The 16,372-nt window shown below is 49.1% G+C and overlaps 2 protein-coding genes across 4 annotated transcripts in view; both read right to left on the bottom strand.

The window, feature by feature from the left end:
* The window catches only part of ACAP2 (ArfGAP with coiled-coil, ankyrin repeat and PH domains 2), a 100,617-nt gene extending 93,311 nt beyond the window's left edge, over positions 1 to 7,306 (bottom strand). The window contains exon 1 of one of the 2 annotated variants that reach the window (XM_006264140.4): positions 7,184 to 7,306. In XM_006264140.4, the coding sequence (XP_006264202.1) occupies positions 7,184 to 7,236 (53 nt within the window). In that variant the 5' untranslated portion in view covers positions 7,237 to 7,306. The remainder of the gene's footprint in view (positions 1 to 7,183) is intronic. The other variant, XM_014595805.3, reaches the window with a different exon arrangement.
* A 920-nt stretch (positions 7,307 to 8,226) lies between these two features.
* The window catches only part of PPP1R2 (protein phosphatase 1 regulatory inhibitor subunit 2), a 28,886-nt gene continuing 20,740 nt past the window's right edge, over positions 8,227 to 16,372 (bottom strand). For both annotated transcript variants that reach the window (XR_009463563.1, XM_059731278.1), the window contains one exon: positions 8,227 to 12,077. Coding sequence is in view for 1 of the 2 variants with exons in the window: in XM_059731278.1 (XP_059587261.1) it covers positions 12,010 to 12,077 (68 nt within the window). In the remaining variant the exon portion in view is untranslated. The remainder of the gene's footprint in view (positions 12,078 to 16,372) is intronic.

A 16,372-nucleotide genomic window follows, 5' to 3' on the forward strand; every position in this document is an offset into this window, starting at 1 on the left:
CGAGCTAAGGAAATACAGGCTGCATGAACGGACTGCAAGGTGGGCAGAAGACTGGCTGGAGCATCTGCCACAGGGAGTAGCAGTCAATGGCTCGATGTCTAGTAGGCAGCTGGTATCAAGGGGAGTGCTCCAGGGATCAGTCCTGGAGCCAGTTTTATTCAGTGCTTTCATCAATCAACTGGAAGATGGGATGGATGCACCCTCAGCAAGTCTGCAGATGACTCCAAGCTGGGGGGAATAGTAGATACACTGGAGGGTAGGGCTAGGATTCACTGACCTGGACAAATGGGAGGATTGGACCAAAAGGAATCTCCGGAGGTTCAACAAGGACAAGTGCAAAGTCCTGCACTGTGGAGGGAGCAATGCCATGCACTAGTGCAGGCTGGGGGTGACGGGCTGGGCAGCAGCTCTGCAGAGAAGGACCTGGGGGTGACAGGGGACAAGAAGCCGAATAGGAGCCAGCAGTGTGCCCCTGTTGCCAAGAAGGCTAATGGCATCCTGAGCTGCATCGGTAGGAGCAAGAGTGTTGCCAGCAGATCAAGGGCAGTGATTCTTCCCCTCTATTCAGCACTGGGGAGGACACATCTGGAGTCCTGTGTCCAGTTTTGGGCCACCACTACAGAAAGGATGTTGGACAGAGTCCAGCAGAGGGCAATGAAAATGGTTTGGAGCTGGGGCACATGACTTGTGAGGAGAGGCTGAGGAAACTGGGCTGATTTAAACTGGAGAAGAGAAGACTGAGGGGGGATTTAATAGGAGCCTTCAACTCCCTGCAGTGGGGCTGCAAAGAGGATGGAGCTGGGCTGGTCTCAGTGGGGGCAGATGACAGAACAAGGAGCAATGGGCTCCAGTTGCAGCAAGCAAAGTTTAGGTTGGATATTAGGAAAAAGGTTTTCATGAGGAGGACGGTGAAGTACTGATCCACGCTACCCAGAGAGGTGGTGGAGTCTCCATCCTTGGAGGTTTTTAAGACCTAGTTTAGACAAAGCGTTGGCTGGGAGGATGTAGTTGGGACTGGTCCTACTTTGAGCAGGGGGTTAGACTAGATGCGACCTCCTGAGGTCCCTTCCAATTCTCATCGTCTGTAATGAAAAGACATTTTGAAAGAAGGACTGGATTAAATTAAAAAAGGTTCTGAGTTACCACATCACCAGTAAAATCTCTCTGAGCCTGAGTGTACAAAAGCTGAACACCTACAATTTTTCAATGAGTGAAAGTTCAAAGTGTCAGCATCCACGCAACATCGAGTATAACCATCACTGTTCCATCTTAATTCAGATACTTCATGTGTGTAAATAGTTTTAGACCACGATCCTAATATCACAGACATATGATTAACTTTAAGCCCATTAACAACCTCACAAATTTAAGAGGATTACATGTGCACAATATTAGCCATACGGTACTGTAAATATCTGCAGGATTACAATGACAGAGTACTAGATACTGTAACATATACACTGACAGCACGCTGTCATAGCACTATATCAAGAAGATGCCAAGGACAAGCTTTCCTGGACTGCTGCTTCCCTTAAGGACCAGAACTGAGCACTGGGAGGTAAACACATCACTTTCCTCTTACAATACTGATCCTGTGTTTACTATCAAAACAGCCTATTCAAATAGAAGTGATAAATGCACTGAATTTGAGAAATACCTGTTCACTGTTTTTCTGCATACGTCTCGATTTTGTCCTTCATACCAAGTCACACTATGTGCCAATCTGAGGTTGTTTTTGCATACCTAGGGCACATGCAAGGGATTAAACCATGTATTGTGCAGGGCATCCTAATGTAGCGGATCACAAAGCAGTGTATACACCACAGAGACCCCACTGAAACATGATATAGGGCAGCGGTGCTGCAGGTCAGTGGCCCTGCGGGTCAAATGAATGAAGTGGAGTCAGTCTGCAAGCCAAAAGGAGCCCTGAGGCCCACACCGGCCCTCCCCCGCCCTGCACACAGGGATCGAGTCCCAGGGGCCTAGCACCATCCCCCCCTCCCCCCTACACTGCCCTCTCATGCCCCATGTATGCTGGGACTCGGTCCCAGGGCCTGGCACCATTCCCTTCTGCCTGCCCACATGCCAGGATTGGGGCCCAGTGTCACTCCCTCCCTGCCTTCCACAGCAGGACAAGACCCTGCGTGCTGGGATAAGGTGCCAGATCTAACATGCAAGGCCTGGGACTCCCAATGGGTTCAGAAATTTGGCAGCAGGAGAGTGGTGCCACCACTCACCTATTGCCAAATTTCAGTGGGTGAGTGGTGGACCCATGAGAAGCCCCACAGGACAGATGACACAGGGCCACAAGCCAGATCTGACCCGTGTGCTGGATATTCAGTGCCCTGATATAAGCTATTTTAAGTAAGTGGCTCGCTTTCTTAAATAACCTGGATTTCAGCTTGACAAATTACAGTCCCACGGGTCAGTGGATCCTATCAACTAAGCTTCAATTCCACAATGAGAAGAAAAACATTTGCCCCAAAAGCAATGGAGGAAAAGGCAAGAGAAGGTCCTTTCAGACAAACCTAATGAAAAGGGAAAGATTTAATCTAGCCTTGCAATGACAAAAGGGTGGATGATTGTTTCATGCTCCAATTAGGGCAGAAATGATTTCAAACTATATTTAGAGGGCAGGGGGAAAATAATCTGGACTTCAATTCATGCTTTTCAAAGGACAATGTATAAAAGAACCACTAAATTCTATAAATATAAAAACAAAAGTCACAAAAACATGAGTTATAAAATAGTAGGTTTCAACCAAAAGCTATAAAAAGAATTTTCATCTTTTCAGCAAAGAGACTGAGAACTCATTGAGAATTCCCAACAGACTCGAGCACAAGGATTGAGTATCCTTATGCTGCATTATGTCTTATCTCAAGCCCATAAAATTAAGACTAATTATTCTCTTTGATCTGTAATGGAATAAAGAATACTGCTTCACTTTACCACATTACAGAAGATTAAAGCAAACACAGTCATAAAGATATTTCATTCATATTCTTCTGTGTACAAGGAAAATGAGTCAATCTGCCCTAAAAGCTAGTAAAACCACATCAGATCCTGACAAATGACAGAAAGAGAACTTCCATATTTTTTATAAAGAACAGAACATACTGGGCGTGTCCAGATGAGCACGCACATGCAGTCTGTGGTGCAGCAAACCCGTCTGCAGCGCTGCAAACCACACGACACACACAGGCATTCACCACATCGCTAATTAGCACTACAGCGGGGGGTGGGGTGCGATACCAGGAGATCCCAGTATCAAAAATATCCACGCCAAAAAAAAATAAGTGAGGCGGCACACGTGACAGCAGTACGCACTGCCAGAAACCAGAGCATGGTCAGCCCCAGCCACACCCCGGCTGCTGGCCAGGCTCCACACACCCAGATCACTACTGCTGGAGCTCCGGCAGGTCCCCAGGTAAGGCTGCTGGGACCAGCCCAGATGCTGGCCCCAGCCTCTCCTACCCCACCCACAGCATTTTTCCCTATGTTAACCCCACGAGCAGGGGTGTGTACCAGGGCAAAAGGCAGCAGCATGAATTTGTGATCAGGAACAGCCACGTGGATCCACCAAGAGTAAGTCATGCTTGACCAACATGATTCTTTCTACAACAAGGTGACAGACTCTGATGGAGAGATATCAGTGGATGTGGTCCACCTCGACTTTAGCAAGACTTTTGACACTGTCTCTCATAACATTCTCATCAACAAGCTAAGGAAATACAGACTAGATGAAAGAACTGTGAGGTGGCTACATAAACAGTTAGATCATCCCACGCAACGAGCAACCATCAATGGTTCGATGTCTAGCTAAGAGGAGGCATCAAGTGTGGGTTTCCAGGGATCTGTCCTCAGTCCAGTACTATTCAATATCTTCATTAATGATTTGGACAATGGGACTGAGTGCACGCTTAGCAAATACGATGCTGACACCAAGTTGGGTGTAAAGTTGCAGACACTATGGAGGCAGGGCTAGGATCCAGAAGGACCTGAATAGACTGGAAAAATGGTCCACAGTGAACCAGATGAGATTCAACAGGGAGAAGTAAAGGCCTGCACTTGGGACAAAATCATTGCATGCACAAACAGAGACTCAGGAATGAGTGGCTCAGCTACATTACTACAGAGAAGACCCTGGGGGTTACGCTGGATCATACCCAGAGAGACCATCCATCCTGGGCAAACCTGAACATCCCTGGCTTCTGTAGTCTGGGCCCGGCAGTTGGTCTAAAGTGCCAGAGCGGAGTCCAGGGGGGATGCGGAGCGGCATGTGCACCAGACAGGCAGTCGAGCAGGTACCACTGCTGCTGGGTGGGAGCAAGACGGGCGAACTGCCCGCTCCAGCACAGTATCCACTTTTGGGCCCCACACTTCTAGAAAGATACGAACAGATTGGAAAAAGCAACAAAGATGATTAGGGACCACGGAGGCAAAACTTGAGGAAAGGCTAGAAGAACCAGGATTACTTAGTTCAGAGAAGAGAAGACTGAGGGAGGATTTGATAACAGTCTTCAAATACCTGAAACACAATTACAGGGAGGATGAAGATGAGCTTTTCTCTGTGACCAGAGGGAAGAAGACTGGGAGCAATCGCCTCAAGATTCAGCAAGGGAAACTAAGGCTGGAGACGAGGAGGAACTTCTGGCTATGAGAATGGTCAAATATTAGAATGGGTACCTAGAGAAAGGTGGATTCTCCATCCTTGGACATTTTCAAGAGCAAGTTAGATGTCTACTCGGCTTATAGTCTGGGGCAGATGGCCGGACTAGATGACTTTGTGAGGTCCGTTCCAGCACTACTTTCCTGTGATCCTAGAGTGCCCTTCCTAGAGGCTTACAGTTCCACAACATTCACTGAAATCTGTTCAGAAGCTAAACAGAGGTATCCTGCAACAGTGCTGGGCCTGCATTCCTTCAGTCAAAGACGCGTCTCCGAGTTGTACTCAATCAAGTAGGCCAGATTTAATGCCAGGTTGAGACTAATGTAAAAACATTAAAAATAAAATCAACCTGTAAAACACAGGCAACAAGAAGTCACCATTTTACATACACTAGACTTACCAGACCACACTAGCTAAGCTTAGACGAACACAATTCTGACTAGTCATTTTGGAAAAGAAATGCCTACAAACTAGTCAGAGACAAGAAATTATTTCACTTTTAGGTACTAATTGGCAACACATTTTCTCTATACTTTTTCTCTCCCTCATTCTCTCACCATCTGTCCTGCAGTTCAGAGTTCAGGAAACAGACATTCCCTTCGAAACAGCAAGAATCTACAATTCTCATTAGCAGTGACAGAAGCGAACAAAATAAAAATGACCCTAAGCACCTATAACTTCTTCCCACTGTATTTTTCAGCTTGAAACGTTCTACTCACATTTTCTAATGGGCTGGTACAGTTAAATGTTACAAAATCAGCAGAATCCTTTTTATTTTTTTAGCAAGACTTGACACTTAAGATTTCACTTAGAGAGAGATTTCCACATCACCTACATTTGCTTCTCCTTTTTAAATGCAAAAGGGCTCTCTGCTCTGTTATGCTATGCTTGTTTCACATATTAGAAAGGAAATCATCCCATAGTTACAAAAAGACTTTTTTTAAGTGCTCAACCAATCCTTGACAGTTTAAAAGCTGGGTTGGGTTCTTCCCTTATTTTCAGCATGCGCAAGCACGATCTTAATAATTCTTTATCTAGCACTTCTCTGCCAAAAGTCCCTGCTGCGCGGAGCTCTGTCCAAAGCCAGCTCGCCCTGCTCCGGATCCGGCCCCTCCTCGAAGCAACGTCTTCATTTGCGGTAAGACGTACACACAAGCGAGAACTGTGCCTCGCATCTGTGTCTGCCCTTCGATCTGTCAGCATTTTAAAAGGGGATCAGGAAGGAAGATGCTTCATGTCTCACTGAGCCCCAAGTGCTTCCCGTCTCGTAGCAGCACACGATTTTTGCAGAAGTGGTTCGCACGCAGTAAAACAGGCCGGCAGAGGAGCTCTCCCTCCACGTGATACTTTGCAGGTCCATGGCAACTCCTCCTCCGAGACCAGCGCTTGCCACCACGTTATCCGCAATTGCTCAAATCTTTCTATTGCGAACCCGGAGAACATAAGAACTGCCCTGGCCTGGGTCAGACCCTAGCCCCTCTTGCCAAGTCTCCCGTCACACGGGGCAGAGACCGGATGCTGAAAAGGAGCGTGTCGGGTCTGACCAGTGTTTTTTCCACTGCTCTACTTCCAAACACGGTGCTTTCTAACGCACCCGCACGCCTTTGACCACACTAACTTTTGTCAGAGAGGGACGCTTCCGCAAACGATGCACGCTACGTTAAGATTTGCAGAGCTCGTTACTCAAGAAAAGAGCCTGTACAGCTGTACAAACAGGCACCAGGACATCAGTGTTGGGCGACACCTGGAGAAGCAGGGCAGGGAGATGGTGACTCAGGGCCTGCGAGCCACCACGCCCCTGAACTCCTCCTCCTCCCCGCCACGAGGGCCAGGGCGAGAACACAGCCCAGCGCGACACGGCCAAGCCCCGCGCCTCAGCCGTGCCGTGCCGCGCCGCGCCGCGCCGCAGGGCTCACCCGCCGCAGGGAAGCTGGAGCGGAGCCGCTGCCGCTGGGCTGCGCCCGCTTCTCCCCACGCGGGCTCCACGGACGTGAGCCACGCGACTGCCCCGCAGCAGCCCGCGGCCCGCCACGATCCGGCTCCGAGCCAGGCCGCGCTGCTGGTGGGCTCCACCGCCGCGCCGGCCTTGCTGGGGGTCTGGCCGAAGCGCGACGGAGACGGCACCGGGACACCAGCGCGCGCGCCCACCGCCCCACGGGCAGCGCCGGGAGAGGCGAGGCGAGGCGAGCGCGGGGCGGGGCGGTGACACAGGGCCCTGCTGGCGCGGAGGTGCGAGGGCGCGGGCAAGGAGACCCCTGCGCGCCCCGAGCAGCGGCGCGCTCAGCCCCGGGAGGGGTCTGCCCCGCGCGGGGCTCAGCGCTGCCACGGGCCGCTGCCCACGACCTGACGCGGGTCGGCGAGGCGGGGCGGGGCGGGGCGGGCCAGGCCGCGTCCCCGCGCGGGTGCGGGGGGCGCCTGGGCCTCCCTGAGGAGAAGGGCGCAGCCCGGCTGACAGGCGCCGCAGCCGGGCCGAGGGCAGGGGTCCGGGGCACCCCCCTCCTCCCCGCGCCGCACCTGAAGCGCGGCGAGTCCTTCAGACACTCCTCGAAGTCCACAGTCATCTTCATCCTCCTCTTCGTCCTCCTCAGCGGCGGGCGGGGGTGGGGCTCACTGCGCTCCCGTTGCTGCCACGCTCGCCGAGGCCCCGCCCGCTGAGTGGCGGCCCGCCCGGCCAATCCGGAAAGAGGCTCGGCAGGCGTGCATCTCGGTAGGGGCGGAGCCGTCCGCAGGCTCGGCCCATGGCTGGGAGTGGCAGGCAGATTATCCAATCAAGAACGCAGCAGGCAAGACCCAGCCAATCACCAGGCGGAGATGAAGGACTCCTGCCGGCACCGCCCGGAGCCGAGACGCACCGGAAGAGGTGAGGCAGCCAGGGAGCACGGCGGAGAGGGCGCGGCACTTCCTGGTCCCGCCCCTCTAGCCTGAATGACCGCAAAACGGCCCAATGGGGATACAGAGAGTAGACTTGCACCCAACCAGCAAGCGCGGCGCTCTTGGAGCGACACTAGAAGACCAATGGCAGAGAAGCGAGGCGTGCTCTCCGCGCCCCGGCTTGCCCCTCCCCGCAGCAGCGCTGCTCCGCTCCGCTCCGGCACCCGGGAAGCGCTCCGATCTGGGCCTGGCGGGTTAGAAGCCGCCGTCCCGGGGCCGGCGGCGGGCGCTGGCCGTCGTGCCTGGGCCCGCGGACTCCCGCTCCCCCGCCGGGCACGGGCCGCAGAAAGTTACACCCCCCGTTGATGAAACGCCCCTGCTCTCCGCACGCAGTAGTGGGGCTTCATTTGAACTGCTCAAAACCGGGGTTTTCGATTAGTTCTTTAAGTAAAAAAAACCAAAACCCTTTGTTTTAAATCGGCGTAACCCGCGCTGCCTGCCCCGAGCCCGGTCTGCGCTCCCGGCCGCGCCAGGGCAGCGGCACCGCGGGCACACGGCAGCGCCAGGAGCAGAGCGCGCGTCCCGCGCTTGCAGGGCGGAGGGAGCGGACACCCCCCGGCCGGCTGTGCCCCTCCCGGCGGCGGCGAGCACCGTATTCCCCAGAGAACAGACGTTTCACACCGCCGTGCACGGGAGCAGGGAACAGCACAACTTTATTTGCTTTGCATCACACTTTCAGGACTGGTTTCAAAATGTGGGAAAGCGATCAGTATGTGAAATTATTCAACGTGTGGTAAAACGCTTAGGATGAAGCAGGTTAAAAGAAGGACAGTATCGGAGAAACAAAACTTGCACAAAGACCAAGCACTTTCACAAGGGGATCGGGCTGTGAGAAAACATGTTGATGGCGTGACGGGCAAGGCGCTGACGTCAAAAGAAAGTTCCTTAAGGAAACGTGTTAATGCTATTTGCAAATGACACTGTCCAATATAAAATGTACAGAAGCTATTTCCAAGCGACTGACAACGTTGTTTTGTTTGTTCTTTTACAAAGGACTTCAAGTTTAGAAAAATATTTCCATGCAAAAACTTCGTTACAGACAAGTAACAACTCAATTTTAAAATTAGTAAGAAGTGGTGACAGGGTCTGTTTTTACACCACATGTTGCTGTATTACCTGGGCTCCTGCCCAAGCACTGGGATGTTAAAAAACACATGGGGAATCTTGTTTTCTTCCTGCGGGAAGATTTCTCTCTCTCTCCACGCCAGAAAAGGAAGGCTGTTTTGAAAAGGAGTAGTTATAAAAGGAGGGCAGAGGTCAATAGCTTTCCTTCCAGCCACACTCCCTCCTGTAATATGCACAAGTTCAGAAACACTTACCTCTGTACGTTTTTAAAAAAATAAAAGGGAAGCATGGCTAAAGCCAAATAACCCCACTCTCCAGATTGAAGCAATTTAAAAAACACATATTTTAAAAAAGGACATCAAGTCGTCCCCAAAGTGAGTGAAATGATGAAGCAACTACAGAAAACAGACTGCAAACCTCACAACCCACAAAATGCCATACAGAATTTTTTCTATAACAACATTAAGATGATTTGGACATTAAGATGATAGTCTAGCAAAAACCCATGCTTCACACTAATATTACTATAGCTGAACTACAATACTACCTCCACCAGGAAGAGCTCCACAACAGGTCTTAGTCCAAATCACAGGACTTGTACACCCCAGACCAGCTGCTCACGGTTAAAAGCTGGGGCACGCACATGACATTCCCCAAAGCACATGTCCACGTCATCCAAAGGTCCATGGACTTGCCACAGAGGGGAGAGAGGCCCTTTTTTTTTTTTTTTTTTTTATATATATATTTTTGTTTTGGGGTTATTTTAAGTCCCCAAGGATACAAACAGCAGCTTCTCCATAGGACCTTAGAGGAAAACGAGACCCTGGACAATCAATATATGTAGGTTCAGAACCTAAAAGTATTAAACTGCCGTCTCTACTACACAGCGTTCGCTATGTTTGTCCTCAACTAACAGATGGCACACGCAGTATTGGAAAGAATGGGTTTACAATGCTGAATAGAGTCAACACTGAAAAATGAACTATGCCAAGTCAAACAAGTACTGGCACCTGGATCTGTCTATGACAAGTCTCTAAATCTAGCAAGCCAGCTCTACCACTTGTGTATTCTTCCTAAAATGTCACCATCTGGCTCTTACTTGGGCCATGGCAGTGCATGAGGTAAAAGGCATCTAAAAAGAACTGCCGAATGAAAGGAAGAAACCACACACAGCATAAAAAAATCCAGCACACATTGTCGTCATCCCCACACATGCACACACGCACGCATTAGAAACTGTCATGTGTCAAGAGAAATGGGAAAGGACCTATTCCCATGGAATATGTGACAACCTCTGTAAGCAACAAATCTATCGTCTCACATCCAGCAGGAGCCTCAGCATCTCAGGATCCGACCCAAAGCAACACTTATCAAGCTGTATTTTTTTATTATTATATTATTAAAGTAGAAGAGACCTTTCAATTGGGGTCTTGCACAACCACCATTTCAAGCAACAAAAACAGATCTGAGAAGCTCTCTGCTGACCCCAAGCCCTCATAAATCAAGTCAGCCTCTTCTGTTATCCCTCAACTCATGGCCATGAGGTTCTGCTTGCCTTCTGATTTGAAACCTTACTGTCCAATACATCCTCTGCAACCATGAGGTCTAGAGGAAAACAGATTCTCACATCTCCCTTCCCTGAAGCTATTCACCCAAGAGTTGGACTTTAAGGAAAACACCACCAGAAATGTCACAAGATCTGGCAACACATAGCTTAGAAAAGCATCAATTAGGGATGCTAGAAAACACACAGTTACACCCATTTGGCACAGCTCACATACGGACCCTTGTCTACTGCAATATCCCACAGAAGTACCACAGCTTCCCAGTGACAAGTGTGCCTGCCCTTCATTCATTCTACACACCCTAAGTTTCAGGAAAGCTCACACATGAGAATCCAAGTAACTGTAAAATAACTTTCATTCTTTTATTCAAACTTCACATGTACAGTAGACAGAAAGTCATTAAAACAAGTCCATATAATTATATGAACTTTTGCAACATCTCAAGTTTAGATCAAAACTAAGAGAAATAGACAGAATACAAAGTATTCCAAAACTAAGCCATAGCTTTAAGTATACTTCATCCGTATAATAAAACCAAGTACTACCTTGAATACTAGAACATTCACCATAGTCAAAATCCTTCGAGTGGGCTGTTGTTTACAGTAATCTGGAGGTTCAGTGATGTCTCTCCATCAGGGCTATCAACCACCCTGTAAACAGTATGTCAAGTTACACGGCAGCCTCCCAGCTATTCCTCCCAAGAGCCTTCATTTTACAGAATCAGCTACTGCAAGTTGCATTGGATCAGGAGACACAAGCCAGTGGTTTTCACAGCCTGGGTTACGAACCCCAAGAGGGACAAGGTCACCAGTAGTCACTTGGGTGGCATAAAGAGCTGATGCCACACAAGCACGTATCATTCCCCATCTCCACTGCCCTGATGTGGATTTACTCAGACAGCTACTTCTTCTCAGATGGTAACAGCACAAGTACACAGCATAGCAACAGGGGAGGCAGAGAGGGTTTTGAGCCACATCTTAAGGGAATCGGTGGAGAGTAATGTTTGGTAGCATGGTCTGAAGAGCTGTAAAGACTCAAGTTCTGACAAGACAGGTAAATAAGGAAAGCTCTAAAACCAATCTAGCCCTCCTGGAAGAGAGGGATAACAACCGGGTATAGAATTCAAGTTAGCACATCTCTAGTGTAAAGATACCCCACCAGAAGTCAGTGCAGTCTCAATCAGAAACTAATAATGGATTTCAAACGCAGCATTTTGAAACCACAAAAATAATTCAGCTCTTCTGTTACAAAGATTGGGAAAAACAGGAGTCATGGCATAACTCAAATCTATATGAATAGGTCAAAAAATCTAGAGAAAAAGAAGAGTTACAATACTAAAATAATCCCTTTTCAATGCTAAATTTATCATATAAGTACATTAATACAATGTCAACCTGGTATTTGCTGTACGCTTTGGCTCGAACTCCAAACGCTTCCACAAGATATCACATCTAGAGTATTGTCAAATAAATAGCGAACAAAACCAAAGATACTGCTTTGTGTATTTTAAAGCATGACGAGTGACAGTATGTTACACAAGTTACTCAGTGTCGTATATAGCAATGCCATTCTGGGTTGATGGATGCTGACGCAGTATTCTCCATGAAATACTAGGCACAAGAATAAACCAGTTAGGCAGTTTTTGTGCCTAAAATGAGTCTAGGGTTATTAACATTCTTGGCAATACAATAGTGTAACTGATATGCTTCTCAGCATTTAAGAGCCATAATTGCAAAAACCATGAAGCAGTGTGTTTAAGTTTGTGTCTTTCACAAGCAGTTACAGTTCTGGACAGATTTCTTCTACGTTGTGTGCTCTATTCCCCAGCTGGTCACTAGTAGCATGTGCTGTGGAAGAAAAAAATGAGAGATTATAAAGGGATTCAAATATTCATAGTCTAAACCAGTGATTCTTAAGCCAGGGTACCACAAGGTGTGTTGAGATATGCAGATAATTGCAAACTGAGGCTTGTCCCTCCCTACCTGGTGGACCCCCACCGCCCCCAACTGGCCAGCAGTAAACACTCCAATACATGAACTAGCTTTTGAAACGGGTACCACTCAATTTACAGAAGGTCTGGAGGAGTACCTCCAGCCCAAAAAAGTTGAGGATCTGAACCCCGTGTTGTCAAACAGCACACATACTTCTGAGGTCCTCCCACAACAAACAAAAGTGACATCAGCAAATGTTGGTACGCATCAGGGCACTTTCCCACCCCCTTTTATATTCTGAAAGTTCAATCACTCCAGAGACCGTTCAGTTTTCATTTTTTTCCAAAACTGCTGAAGAAAGCAGTACCTCTCAGCACAGAAAGAGCATCACAGAAGTCACTGCTGCACCACGCAAGAACTTGCTGCTCTGAGTTGCCAGTTTCCAGAGCTCAAGGCAGAAAGCTCCTGAAACACAGGCCAACTCCATACTTTTTAGCTTGATCTGCAATCTGAGGTGGACCAAATACAGAGGTTTGAGATAGAAGAACACTGTTTTGCTGTGCTGTTCATATTTGTAGCCAATTTAAGTAATATTGGGAAAATGTTAGGTCTTCAAATGCCCACAGCAGTGCATGATACAAATCTCTTACTCTATTGTGCAGGAGAGCAAAATAACCGTATGTCAACTCCATCAAAGGGTTTCCCAGTTTGACTCCCTTGCCACAGAAGAGCTACCATCACAGCCATATCTAAACTAACCACTGCTACAGTGCAAAGCTTGAAGTCACTAAATTCTAAATTCAGCCCCACATTTTACATAACAGAATTATAACAGTTACCTGCAAATGTTAGACCCATAAAAAAGTCAAAGCAAACACCATACTGTTCCTGGCAAGGAGCGATGACCACTTGTATGAAGTCAGGTTAGTCAAAGTTAAGCATAAATGGTAGCAGGCAAAATGTACTGACTAATTAGAATATGGCAAGCCAAGTACCGCTGATCATTCCTTGTTGAAAGCAAGGGAACAATTAGAGTCATCTCCCACCTTGCCTTTTGGAAATAACCCTTTATTGTTTTGTAGATGTAAATGGGAAAGCATTAAAGTCGCCACCTATCAAACAGCTGAGTAAACGTTCCATGAGGCAGAAAACCCCGTGTGCAGATAATTCCAGAGGAAGGTCTCCCAGAAAGGGAATGTCTCAGGAGGCAAGTACACATTTACTAGCACAAAGGGGATCTCACCCTGCCCAAGGACTCCACAGCAGGAAGTGGAATTCAAGAACAGATACTGCCATTCAGAAGAGACGAGAGTACTGAGAACCGAGGTCCAGCCCTGAATAAGGAAGTAACTGCACTGATCGCTCCTGCACAGAGTCCCACAGACAAGGGGTACCCATGGCTGCGCCCCAGCAGCCCCTGTGCCAGCCATTGCACAGGTGGGTGGACGAAAAGCCAGAGCCATGCTCTTCTGCCTGGCTTGTTTTCTGCTCCTCGATGCATGACAGTGTAAAGCAGGAGGCTAGAGACAGGACTTAAAAGAGATTATTCCCAGCTTTAAAAAGCTTAAAAAAAGAAAAGACCCACCAAAAAGTAAACAAAAGCACAGAGCTGGAGCAGCACTAAACAAGTGAAATGGCAGTCATAAAGGAACTCCAAATGATAAGCAACATAATCAGCATCCAGAGAAACCCATCACCAGCTGGAGCCCTAAAGCCAACAACGTCTCTTGAAGAACCTCTTTATCTCATCCTCTTTGCAAAACCACCAATGAACACACACAAATGAATCGCTGTCCTAACCAACCACACTTCCTGACCTAGTTCATTATCTCAAAACTTCATGGAACCTTGTTGGTCTAACAGGTAAAGGGGAACCTGTGGGAAGACAAGGTCCAATAGTCACAAACTCCTGGAAGACTGTTTTAGGCTGGACAGAAGGAAAAACTTCTTTACCGTCCAAGTCCCCAGGGCCTGGAGTAAACTCCCCCCAGAGGCAGTGCAAGCACCTACTCTGGACACTTTCAAGAAACACTTGGACACCTATCTTGCTGGGATCATTTGACCCCAGCTGATTTCCTGCCCCTTGGGCACAGGGCTAGACCCAATGATCTTGCGAAGTCCCTTCCAGCCCTAATGTCTATGAAATCTATGAAACCTCAACCACTTGTTGCACAAGTATCATGAGAAGAAGTCAGTCAAATTCAAAAGGTCATCAGGAACTGGGCTATATAGATTCATAGACAAAGTGGGCTAGAAGGGACCTCAGGAGGTCACATCTAGTCCACCCCCTTGCTCAAAGCAGGACCAGCCCCAACTACATCATCCCAGTCAAGGCCAACATACAGGATGCATCAGTTTTCTTATTACCCAAATTGAAGCAGGCATATAAGAACCCAAGTTCTCTTTTAGTGGGAAAATAGGCCATCAAGAGATCAAGGAGGCAGTCTACAGGAGGTAGACTCAGGAGGTGCAGAGCCCCACCAGGGGAGATCCCTTGTTGGATCTGGTGCTGGCCACAGGCGACGACCTCGTGGGAGGGCTGCGGGTGCTCAACCACCTGGGCGGCAGCGATCACCGCCTGCTGGAATTCACCATCCAGCGCAAGGTGGCAAAAGCCAGCAGCAAGGCAGCAGCCCTGGGCTTCAGGAGGGCAGATTTCAATGAGGTAAGAAGAATAGTTGGGGAAGTACTGAGGTCCCGGAGGGGAGGGAAGGGGAGGGGAGTCGGGTGTCCAAGAGGAGTGGTCGTTCCTTAAGGAGACGATCCTCCATGCCCAAAGGGAGGTAATCCCAACAAGGGTCAAAGTGGACAAGAGGGCGCAAAAGCCCCCATGGCTCACCAAAAGCATACGGGAACTGATGCTGATGACACTAAGATGTGGGGCGAGGTGGACACACTTGAAGGGAGAGAGAGGCTGCAACTAGATTTAGACAGACTACAAAAGTGGGCAGACGAGAATAGGATGGGGTTCAACGTAGACAAATGCAGGGTGCTGCACCTGGGGAGAAGAAATCCACAGCACACATACAGGCTGGGGACCTCCCTTCTTGAAAGCAGAGGCGGAAAGGGATCTCGGAGTCATTATTGACTCCAAGATGAACACGAGCATCCAATGCCAGACCGCAGCCAGCAAGGCCAGCCAGACCTTGTCATGCACCTAAAGGTGCATCTCAAGCCGGTCCAGAGAGGTGATCCTCCCCCTCTGTATGACTGTGGTCAGGCCGCAGTTGGAGTACTGCGTCCAGTACTGGGCACCGCACTTCAAAAGGGATGTGGCCAGCCTGGAGAGGGTTCAGAGGAGGCCACCCGCTTTGGTGAGAGGGCAGCAGGACAGGCCCTATGAGGAGAGACTGAGGGACCTCAACTTTCAGGTTCAGCCTCAGCAAGAGGAGGCTGAGGGGGGACCTGGTGGCTGCCTACAAGCTCATTAGGGGGGATCAACAGCAAATAGGCAGAGCCCTTTTCTCCCCAGCACCACCTAGGGTGACGAGGAACAATGGTCATAAGCTGATGGAGAATAGGTTTAGGCTGGAGATCAGAAGGCAACATTTTACAGTTAGGGTGGCCAAAATCTGGAACCAACTTCCCAGGGAAGTGGTCCTCACCCCTACCTTGGGCAAATTCAAGAGGAGGTTGGATGATCACCTGTCTGGGGTCTTGTGAACCCAGCATCCATTCCTGCCTGTGGCAGAGGGTCAGGCTAGATGATCTGTTCAAGTCTCTCCTGACCCTTGCTACTATGATACTACCATACTATGAACATCTCCTAGCTAAAAGGAAGGCGTACATCCAATGGAAGGGAGGGGCCATCACCAGGGAAGACTATACCTTGGGTGCTCGGGGCTGCAGGGGGGCAGTCAGGAAGGCCAAGGCGGAGATGGAACTGGGACTAGCTACCCGGATTAAGGACAACAAGAAGTCCTTTTTTAGATGCATAGGGGGCAAAAGGAAGGTACCTGGTAATGTGGGGTCTCTGCAAGACACACTAGGAAATCTGGTTGTCGCACCAGACGACAAGGCTAACCTATTTAATGATTTCTTTGCCTCCATTTTCCTCAACAGGGACCAGATCAGCCCGTCTGCCGGGACCCCCTCAGGCCCCTGGGGAGGTGCACCCAGGCCTAGGGTCAGTGAGAATCTAGTCACGGAACTTCTGGAGGGACTGGACATAGTTAAGTCAGCAGGTCCTGATGATCTCCACCCCAGCGTGC

Source organism: Alligator mississippiensis, chromosome 7 (genome assembly GCF_030867095.1).
Source record: "Alligator mississippiensis isolate rAllMis1 chromosome 7, rAllMis1, whole genome shotgun sequence".
Lineage (NCBI taxonomy): Eukaryota > Metazoa > Chordata > Crocodylia > Alligatoridae > Alligator > Alligator mississippiensis.